Source organism: Entelurus aequoreus, linkage group LG21 (genome assembly GCF_033978785.1).
Source record: "Entelurus aequoreus isolate RoL-2023_Sb linkage group LG21, RoL_Eaeq_v1.1, whole genome shotgun sequence".
NCBI classification, from domain to species: domain Eukaryota; kingdom Metazoa; phylum Chordata; class Actinopteri; order Syngnathiformes; family Syngnathidae; genus Entelurus; species Entelurus aequoreus.
In genome coordinates, this window is record NC_084751.1 from 7,336,174 (window position 1) to 7,347,749 (window position 11,576).

The 11,576-nt window shown below is 42.4% G+C and overlaps 1 protein-coding gene across 1 annotated transcript in view; it reads left to right on the forward strand.

Moving 5' to 3' along the window:
• Positions 1-11,576, forward strand: part of lg21h10orf88 (linkage group 21 C10orf88 homolog) — a 34,204-nt gene that overhangs the window by 20,349 nt on the left and 2,279 nt on the right. The window contains exons 5-11 of the mRNA XM_062030682.1: positions 1,167-1,306; positions 1,373-1,573; positions 1,643-1,703; positions 4,789-4,977; positions 5,039-5,128; positions 5,211-5,280; positions 5,353-5,521. Coding sequence (XP_061886666.1) covers positions 1,167-1,306; positions 1,373-1,573; positions 1,643-1,703; positions 4,789-4,977; positions 5,039-5,128; positions 5,211-5,280; positions 5,353-5,521 — 920 coding nt within the window. The remainder of the gene's footprint in view (positions 1-1,166; positions 1,307-1,372; positions 1,574-1,642; positions 1,704-4,788; positions 4,978-5,038; positions 5,129-5,210; positions 5,281-5,352; positions 5,522-11,576) is intronic.

Sequence of the window (11,576 nt, forward strand, 5' to 3'; positions counted from 1 at the left end):
ACATAAATCAATGAATTTATAAAACAAACTAAATATCCGCTGCGGTTTTATGACGTCACCCAAACACCGGAAGTGCAGCAAAGCGTGTTTTTAGCTTTAGCAACTTGGATCCACAGTTAGCGTAAATACCCTTTTTTTAATCTGTACTCTTGCCAATTGGAATGGACAGGGTTGAAGGTTCGAAGATGATCGAAGACATTCCAAGACCGGAACACAGAAAACTGCGTCACTGATTGTTTTAGCGGGAGATATCTGGTAGGAATGTTCTAATTAATCACGTCTACAAAGTGCTTTTAGCGTGTAAGACCTCATTAATAATAAATACTGTCAACAGGATTTTCATTCGGGAAATATTGTCTAAGATGTTATCTTTAGCTTCTGGTTGTTTTTTTAATTTTTTTTTTTATGTATATTTTTTTAATTGTTTTTTGGGAATTTTACAAACCTTTATTTATAAATTGCAGCATTTACAAAAAGTTGAGAAATAATAATCAAAATACGTACACAAACAGTACAAAACAGCACCAGGGGGTTGTAAATTCAAAGTAAGTAAAATAGAATGCAAAATATATATATTAGTTAGTTAGTTTATTATTCTTCGGTCAGTGGTCAACAAAATAAACAAACAGTTTTACATGAACAAACAGTTGTACATTCATAAATTGAAAATGTTGCAGACCGAAACGGTTTTCACCGCTTTTTGCCTGTTAGAGGTAGAGAGTGTTTTAACATAGAGTTCTAATTCTTTTTTAAAGGCACAAAAAACAGGTCGGCTATTGACAAACTTACATTTATGAATATAAAACTTAGCCAATAGTATAATGAGGTTGCACAGGTCAAATTCCTTTTCAAATTTTTTTTCATACAGTGCAAATCCAAATAGCACATCTTTAAAACAAAGCACACATTTGTCATGAATATTGTCCAGGATGAAGCGACAGATGATTGATTGATGGAGACTTTTATTAGTAGATTGCACATTACATTACATATTTCGTACAATTGACCACTAAATGGTAACACCCCAATAAGTTTTCCAACTTGTTTAAGTTGGGGTCCACGTTATTCAATTCATGGTAATTCATGATGCCTGCCATAGTGATGGAGTGCTTTATTAGCTTCTGGTTGGTGATGTATAAGTGTCCCTCATGGTGACGTCATCTCAGGGCGTCATGGTGGAGGTTGACGTGAAGAGCGAAGGGGCGTGGCTCTGCCAGCCTGAGGGACGCTGCCTGGCTGACGTGGTGCTGGCTGTTGACGTCACTACGACAGATGAAGATGAAGATGACGTCCCAGTGACACGTTGGTATGATGCTGCAACTTGCGGTGTAAGCGCTTCACTCCCAAGCTGAGACCATGTCCGCCTTCTCAGGGGCGCCCCGGTCCTGTTGGAGCGCGTGGACGAAGACTCCCCCTGCGTCTTGACTGTGACGTGTAGCCCCGCCTACCCCGCCGCCATCAGCCGCCTGCTTCTCGTCAGCGAGGCTCGGACCATGGAGGTGTACCTGCAGACGGGAGAATACGGCGGCACGGTTCGGGGAGAGCGGTGGGACCAGGTGCAGCATCCGGACAGGTGAGGCGTGACTGCGGGGTCACATGATGTTAAGAAACACCATGACGTCATTTTCTATCGTGGCGGCAGAGGGCCGTTCTACAGGAAGCAGCTGACCCTGGAGGAGGGGTCATCGTCATGTGACGTCAAGGTGAGTCCACCTGACACTTCATTGCTAAAAAACAATTCAGTTATTGTTGTGTCCAAATAATTGAGTACAGTAGCGAGGTTACTTTCAAAGAACCCCAGCAAATATTGAATACACGCTTATTTTTGATGCTAAACCAGGGCTCTCCAACCTGCTACCATTATTTGTGAGGGCTTTCATAAATAAATAGAAATTGCTCATTTGACCAAGCCAGCCTGACATTAATAAGAACCAAAACAACTTCCAGTTGTGAGGACTAGCTTTTTATTGGCTTTGCATGCGTCGCCTCAACACCGTAGCTCAGGTGGTCTTTGAGCGGAACATCTAACGGTGCTCCAAAATAAGCAAATACAACATGTAAATAATAAGATAACACTTGAAACAATGGTAAGTTAACATACAAGTGATTTGTAAGTTAACATGTAAATAAATGGCAAGTTAACACGTACTTTTCAGGTGAGATGCATGATTTATGATCGATGTCAACATAGACACACAGGAAGTGATGAGGTCGCCGCTATAAATAGTTGGTCTGCGTCAGAACATATAATAACAATGTCACTAATACTTGTTAATGTTCAAGTCACACTTATAATAACAATATCACTAATACTTGTTAATGTTCAAATCACACTTATAATAACAATATCACTAATACTTGTTAATGTTCAAATCACACTTATAATAACAATATCACTAATACTTGTTAATGTTCAAGTCACACTTATAATGACAATATCACTAATACTTGTTAATGTTCAAGTCACACTTATAATAACAATATCACTAATACTTGTTAATGTTCAAGTCACACTTATAATAACAATATCACTAATACTTGTTAATGTTCAAATCACACTTATAATAACAATATCACTAATACTTGTTAATGTTCAAATCACACTTATAATAACAATATCACTAATACTTGTTAATGTTCAAATCACACTTATAATAACAATATCACTAATACTTGTTAATGTTCAAGTCACACTTATAATAACAATATCACTAATACTTGTTAATGTTCAAGTCACACTTATAATAACAATATCACTAATACTTGTTAATGTTCAAGTCACACTTATAATGACAATATCACTAATACTTGTTAATGTTCAAGTCACACTTATAATGACAATATCACTAATACTTGTTAATGTTCAAGTCACACTTATAATAACAATATCACTAATACTTGTTAATTGTCAAGTCACACTTATAATAACAATATCACTAATACTTGTTAATGTTCAAGTCACACTTATAATAACAATATCACTAATACTTGTTAATGTTCAAGTCACACTTATAATGACAATATCACTAATACTTGTTAATGTTGAAGTCACACTTATAATAACAATATCACTAATACTTGTTAATGTTCAAGTCACACTTATAATAACAATATCACTAATACTTGTTAATGTTCAAGTCACACTTATAATAACAATATCACTAATACTTGTTAATGTTCAAGTCACACTTATAATAACAATATCACTAATACTTGTTAATGTTCAAGTTACCAAATGTAAATAGAGTTTTGTTGGTGCTTTTCAATGGTTATTACCAATATTTATGGCTGGAATAGTGGCTCTCCCATTGGCTCGACTTTTATTGAAGTTTCTTTCATATTTAGAATGCATTTTTTTAAATCCATATGTCATGTCTTCATAAGGATTGTGAAGGATTCATGACTGAATCATGTTGAGTAATGATCACCTGCTTTCTGAAGTTTGTCTCCAAGTGGCTCATTAAGTGATGACGTCATCTTTGAGTGTCTCTAAATCGGCAGTATTGAACAAGAACATTTCATCAATGAAAATAGATCATATCAATCAAGAGTATAGAATAGATCACATCAATAGATCAATAGATCATATCAATCTAGAGCAGGGGTCAGCAACCTTTTTGAAAGCAAGAGCTACTTCTTGGGTAGTGATTAATGCGAAGGGCTACCAGTTTGATACACACTTCAATAAATTGCCAGAAATAGCCAATTTGCTGAATTTACCTTTAACTCTATGTTATTATTAATAATTAATGATATTTACACTTAATTGAACGGTTTAAAAGAGGAGAAAACACGAAAAAAAATGACAATTAAATTTTGAAACATAGTTTATCTTCAATTTCGACTCTTTAAAATTCAAAATTCAACCGGAAAAAAAAAGAGAAAAACTAGCTAATTCGAATCTTTTTGAAAAAATTAAAAAAATAATTTATGGAACATCATTAGTAATTTTTCCTGATTAAGATTAATTTTAGAATTTTGATGACATGTTTTAAATAGGTTAAAATCCAATCTGCACTTTGTTAGAATATACAACAAATTGGACCAAGCTATATTTCTAACAAAGACAAATCATTATTTCTTCTAGATTTTCCAGAACAAAAAAATTTAAAAGAAATTCAAAAGACTTTGAAATAAGATTTAAATTTGATTCTACAGATTTTGTAGATTTGCCAGAATAATTTTTTTGAATTTGAATCATAATAAGTTTGAAGAAATATGTCACAAATATTCTTCGTCGAAAAAACAGAAGCTAAAATGAAGAATTAAATTACAATGTATTTATTATTCTTTACAATAAAAAAATAAATGTACTTGAACATTGATTTAAATTGTCAGGAAAGAAGAGGAAGGAAATTAAAAGGTAAAAAGGTATATTATGTTTAAAAATCCTAAAATCATTCTTAGGGTTGTATTTTTTCTCTAAAATTGTCTTTCTGAAAGTTATAAGAAGCAAAGTAAAGAAATTAATTAATTTATTTAAACAAGTGAAGACCAAGTCTTTAAAATATTTTCTTGGATTTTCAAATTCTATTTGAGTTTTGTCTCTCTTAGAATTAAAAATGTCGGGCAAAGCGAGACCAGCTTGCTAGTAAATAAATACAATTTAAAAAATAGAGGCAGCTCACTGGTAAGTGCTGCTATTTGAGCTATTTTTAGAACAGGCCAGCGGGCTACTCATCTGGTCCTTACGGGCTACCTGGTGCCCGCGGGCACCGCGTTGGTGACCCCTGATCTAGAGTATCTCAGAAGGAATACATCTAGCTATGACATCATTTCACGTTACAGCTCCTCTCCCTGGGGGGTCGCGGCAGCGTGATGCTGTGCGGCGTGGTGGTGGGGCTCCAGCCGCTGCAGCCCCGCCCACCGGGCGACGCCATCGACATGCAGCGGGTGCAGAGTCTGGTGGAGGAGATGGGCACCGGCCTGTCTCCGGGGGCCCAGAACCTCATGGACATGGTGCGCCTCCAACACAAGGTAGGTGGGAGCCTGCCCCCTGCTGGTTGCCAGCCATAAGCACACGCCGTGTCCCACGCAGGAGCAGACGGGCGCCCTCCACGACTTCCTGCCTCTCCTGATGGGGAGGGGCTGTTTGTCTGCTCTGACTGGCGGAGGCCACGCCCCCCAGGTTTGACTGCTAACACTTCCGCCACGTTTAGTTGGAAAACATCACTCACGCATGACCGTGTCTTGTCACGTGTCGCCGTCAGATGGCGGCGCCACGCAAACCCCCGCCAGATGACTCCGCCCACCCAGACGGGCCAGAGCGCCAAGTTGTCGGTGAGATGCGAAGGACAAACTGTGATGTCGGAACGCTTTCAAAACGCTTTTGTGTGCTGTCGACATCCTCAGAGGGCGGCGAGCCCGCCGCCCCCCTGGCCGAGGTGATGTCACACTTCCTGAAGGGGCGGGAGCACGGACAGGTGCCGAGCCCCGCCCCCGACCTCCTGCCCGTGCTCCAGAGGGTGTGCGGTCAGGTGACGCAGCTCAGGCTGGACGAGGAGACAAGAAAGGACACACGGTAAATCAACAACTTTCAGTCCTGTTTGTTGTCTTTTGTTTCTACTGGCGGGGTAACCATGGCAACGCTGTTACGGAATGCACTGGAAAGAAGGAGACAATAGAACTCATTGATCGCTGGTTCTGGTTCCTCAACATGCTCCTTAATGCGGGTCACCGTAGTACTGTATGGTTAGTTAAGTAATACTGCTACAATACTACATAGTACTAGAGAGTACTACATAGTACTAGAGAGTACTAGATAGGAGACAATAGAACTCATTAGTTGGCTGCTCCTGGTTCCACAACATGCTCCTTAATGCGGGTCACCGTAGTACTGTATGGTTAGTAAAGTAATAAGTAATACTGCTACAATACTACATAGTACTAGAGAGTACTACATAGTACTAGATAGGTGACAATAGAACTCATTAGTTGGCTGCTCCTGGTTCCACAACGTGCTCTTTCATGCCGGCTGGGTCACCATAGTACTAAATGGTTGTAAAATTATGAGTAATACTGCTACAATACTAGATAGCACTACAGTAAATAATACTAGATTGTACTAAATAATGCCAGCTTGTACTAGATAGTAACAGATATAAGGAGAAGGGAGACAATAGAACTCATTGATCGCTGGTTCTGGTTCCACACCGTGGTCTTTCATGTGGGCCGGGTCACTATAGTACTGTATGGCTAATAAAGTAATACTGCTACAATACTACATAGTACTTGGTAGCACTAGTTAGTACTAGATGCTACTTGATGATGATAGATCGGTAGGTTGTGAGTTCAAACCCCGGCCGAGTCATACCAAAGACTATACAAATGGGAGCCATTACCTCCCTGCTTGGCACTCAGCATCAGGGGTTGGAATTGGAGGTTAAATCACCAAAATGATTCCCGGGCGCGGCAACCGCTGCTGCTCACTGCTCCCCTCACCTCCCAGGTGGGGTCAAATGCAGAGAATCATTTCACCACACCTAGTGTGTGTGTGTGACAATCATTGGTACTTTAAACTTTAATAATAATAATAAATGGTACTGGATAACACTAGACCAGGGCTATTCAACTACATCATGAAGAGGGCCGCAGTTTCAAGGGCCCAAGGTCTCAGGGGCCCAAGGTCTCAGGGGCCACACATGGAAATGTTGACGTTTGGTCAGAAAGTACATTCCTTTGAGACTTTGTTTACTTCATTACAAAATCAACACTTTTACACTGCACTGTCAATACATGTGTTGTTCTGCCCTCGCTACTCGATTACAGCGTGTGCAGCTCGACAGCATGAAGAAACAGAAGCTCCGGAAGTTTTGTTGAGGATGGAGGTCTTCCTTCATTTGGGCTTGTAAGACTGAAAATAGAAACGTGAAACGAACATGACAAAAGTACAACGTCCATTGTGTAATTGACGTAAATAAAATGTAGGTTTTAGTGGTAATAACGTCACACAATTAACTACAGATGTTTAAACAGCCACAGCAAACATTGTGCACAATGAACAAGCTTTGATGGGCAGAGTTACTCTCAGACAAAAAAACAGCACAAATACAAAATACATCAATTTCAATATAAAACCAACTAAATACATTTATGCACAATATCAAAGTTTCACGATGACATTGATACTGGTGTGGCTTTCTACTGTTTGTCTGGAACACTGTGTCCGTCACTTGAAAGGTCCCACAGGAAACAATGACTCATTCATACTTTGTTGTCCAGTCGTTGTTAAAAGTCTCCATTTTTTGACATTTATTCAGATAGTTTTCAGTGTTGCATGAGTAGTCTTCTACTGCTGCTTCACTGCGACACACATGCCTCACTGTTGCCCCCTGTGGCGTGGCAGCAGTACTGCGCACACCATCAACCCTTCTGATGCTTCCATGAAGTCTGTTTGGGCGAGCCAAATAAAAAGCTTTGTCGGGCCGCCAGTTGAACAGCCTGTCCTAGGATGGTCCTCTACCACCAGCTCAGAGGGGAGAGTACTAAATCACACTTGCTAATAGGACATAATAATAGATAATACTAGATACTACTTTTTTTTTTTACTAGATAAAATACTAGACAAGTTGTCTAGTATTTTATTTAAGGACTAAATGACAATAATAAACATATGTTTCATGTAGGTTTTGTTACAGTAAAGACAATAATTACATTTTTTGTGGTCCCCTTTATTTAGAAAAGTATCGAAATACATTTTGGTACCGGTACCAACATACTGGTATCAGGACAACCCTACTATAGAGTATGAGACAGTACTAGATAGAATGAAGAAGGAGACAATAGAACTCATTGATCGCTGGTTCTGGTTCCACTATAGTACTATATGGTCAGTAAGTAATACTACTACAGTACTACATAGTACTAGATAATACTAGACAGGAAGAAGTAATACTACTACAGTACTAGATAATACTAGACAGGAGGAAGTAATACTACTACAGTACTACATAGTACTAGATAATACTAGACAGGAGGAAGTAATACTACTACAGTACTAGATAATACTAGACAGGAGGAAGTAATACTACTACAGTACTACATAGTACTAGATAATACTAGACAGGAGGAAGTAATACTACTACAGTACTAGATAATACTAGACAGGAGGAAGTAATACTACTACAGTACTAGATAATACTAGACAGGAGGAAGTAATACTACTACAGTACTACATAGTACTAGATAATACTAGACAGGAGGAAGTAATACTACTACAGTACTAGATAATACTAGACAGGAGGAAGTAATACTACTACAGTACTACATAGTACTAGATAATACTAGACAGGAGGAAGTAATACTACTACAGTACTACATAGTACTAGATAATACTAGACAGGAGGAAGTAATACTACTACAGTACTACATAGTACTAGATAATACTAGACAGGAGGAAGGAAACAATAGAACTCATTGATCGCTGGTTCTGGTCCCACAAGGAGCTCTTTCATGCGGGCCCAGTCCCTGGTGAGGGTCATCTTAGCGTGACACCACTCAGACAAGAGCGCGGCAGGCGAGCGGTACCAGAAGGTCCGACCCCGGTACCACAAAGTCCGAGCCCAGGACCAGGTCCGTGTTGTGGGAAAGATGTGAGTGGGTGTGTTCTTTTGGGTGTTTGCTGGTTCCTGCGCTGACATCACGGGCCACAGAAGAATGTGTTAGTTAGATGGTGAAAGTTCTGGCGGGCCCTAAGCTCCAACATCTGTTTTGAGTGTTCCTCGTGTTTGAGACCCGAGGAAAACATGAAGCGTGTCCCCCCGGGGACTGTGACGCCGCCTCTTCGCCTCTCTCACGGAGCGAGCTGCTGCCAACCTGGTGTCAGAACTTCTGATGTGACTTTTGCTGGACCGAGCCAAAGAGAGAAGAAATATTGTTGTAGGCCTCCACGTGTCCACCTCCATCCTGACCACGTGTCCGCCTCCATCCTGACCACGTGTCCGCCTCCATCCTGACCACATGTCCGCCTCCATCCTGACCACGTGTCCACCTCCATCCTGACCACGTGTCCGCCTCCATCCTGACCACGTGTCCGCCTCCATCCTGACCACATGTCCGCCTCCATCCTGACCACGTGTCCACCTCCATCCTGACCACGTGTCCGCCTCCATCCTGACCACATGTCCGCCTCCATCCTGACCACGTGTCCACCTCCATCCTGACCACGTGTCCGCCTCCATCCTGACCACGTGTCCGCCTCCATCCTGACCACGTGTCCGCCTCCATCCTGACCACGTGTCCGCCTCCATCCTGACCACGTGTCCGCCTCCATCCTGACCACGTGTCCGCCTCCATCCTGACCACGTGTCCGCCTCCATCCTGACCACGTGTCCGCCTCCATCCTGACCACGTGTCCGCCTCCATCCTGACCACGTGTCCGCCTCCATCCTGACCACGTGTCCGCCTCCATCCTGACCACGTGTCCGCCTCCATCCTGACCACGTGTCCGCCTCCATCCTGACCACGTGTCCACCTCCATCCTGACCACGTGTCCACCTCCATCCTGACCACGTGTCCACCTCCATCCTGACCACGTGTCCGCCTCCATCCTGACCACGTGTCCACCTCCATCCTGACCACGTGTCCACCTCCATCCTGACCACGTGTCCCCGGGCCTCACTAAGGATGTAGATCGGAGGTGTTCAAACTAGGACTCCTTTGTTAGGAGTCATTTGACATATCTGCCAGTTTATTTGCTAATCTAATGACAATGTTTTGAACGTTGAAGTGCACACGGCACAGCATGTACTTATACGACCCGCTCCAAACAACCTTCCCGAGTCATGGCGCAGAGAAACATGACACGAGTCTGAAGCTCAGTGGCATGTATGAGAGTGAGAGTTGATCAATACACTAATAATAGCAACTTCTCTATCCTATTTCCATTTGGGGGTCCTCACTCCATCTATGTATGGGTTTGGGGGTCCATCTATGTATCAGTTTGGGGGTCCATCTATGTATCAGTTTGGGGGTCCATCTATGTATCAGTTTGGGGGTCCATCTATGTATGAGTTTGGGGGTCCATCTATGTATGTGTTTGGGGGTCCATCTATGTATCAGTTTGGGGGTCCATCTATGTATGTGTTTGGGGGTCCATCTATGTATGAGTTTGGGGGTCCATCTATGTATGTGTTTGGGGGTCCATCTATGTATCAGTTTGGGGGTCCATCTATGTATGTGTTTGGGGGTCCATCTATGTATCAGTTTGGGGGTCCATCTATGTATGTGTTTGGGGGTCCATCTATGTATCAGTTTGGGGGTCCATCTATGTATCAGTTTGGGGGTCCATCTATGTATCAGTTTGGGGGTCCATCTATGTATGTGTTTGGGGGTCCATCTATTTATCAGTTTGGGGGTCCATCTATGTATGTGTTTGGGGGTCCATCTATGTATGGGTTTGGGGGTCCTCACTCAATCTATGTATGTGTTTGGGGGTCCATCTATTTATCAGTTTGGGGGTCCATCTATGTATGGGTTTGGGGGTCCATCTATGTATGTGTTTGGGGGTCCATCTATTTATCAGTTTGGGGGTCCATCTATGTATGTGTTTGGGGGTCCATCTATGTATGGGTTTGGGGGTCCTCACTCAATCTATGTATGTGTTTGGGGGTCCATCTATTTATCAGTTTGGGGGTCCATCTATGTATGGGTTTGGGGGTCCATCTATGTATGTGTTTGGGGGTCCATCTATTTATCAGTTTGGGGGTCCATCTATATATCAGTTTGGGGGTCCATATATGTATGGGTTTGGGGGTCCTCACTCCATCTATGTATGGGTTTGGGGGTCCATCTATTTATCAGTTTGGGGGTCCATCTATGTATGGGTTTGGGGGTCCAACTATATATCAGTTTGGGGGTCCATATATGTATGGGTTTGGGGGTCCTCACTCCATCTATGTATGGGTTTGGGGATCCGCACTCCATCTATGTATGGGTTTGGGGGTCCATCTATGTATGGGTTTGGGGGTCCTCACTCCATCTATGTATCAGTTTGGGGGTCCATCTATGTGTGGGTTTGGGGGTTCTCACCCCGTCTATGTATCAGTTTGGGGGTCAATCTATGTATGGGTTTGGGGGTCCTCACTCCGTCTATGTATGGGTTTGGGGGTCCATCTGTGTATGAGTTTGGGGGTCCATATATGTATGGGTTTGGGGGTCCTCACTCCATCTATGTATGGGTTTGGGGGTCCATCTGTGTATGGGTTTGGGGGTCCATCTGTGTATGGGTTTGGGGGTCCATCTGTGTATGGGTTTGGGGGTCCATCTGTGTATGAGTTTGGGGGTCCATATATGTATGGGTTTGGGGGTCCTCACTCCATCTATGTATGGGTTTGGGGGTCCATCTGTGTATGGGTTTGGGGGTCCTCACTCCGTCTATGTATGAGTTTGGGGGTCCATCTGTGTATGAGTTTGGGGGTCCTCACTCCGTCTATGTATGAGTTTGGGGGTCCATCTATGTATGGGCTTGGGGGTCCATCTATGTATGAGTTTGGGGGTCCATCTATGTATGGGTTTGGGGGTCCATCTGTGTATGAGTTTGGGGGTCCATCTATGTATTGTTTTGGGGTCCCGGTGTG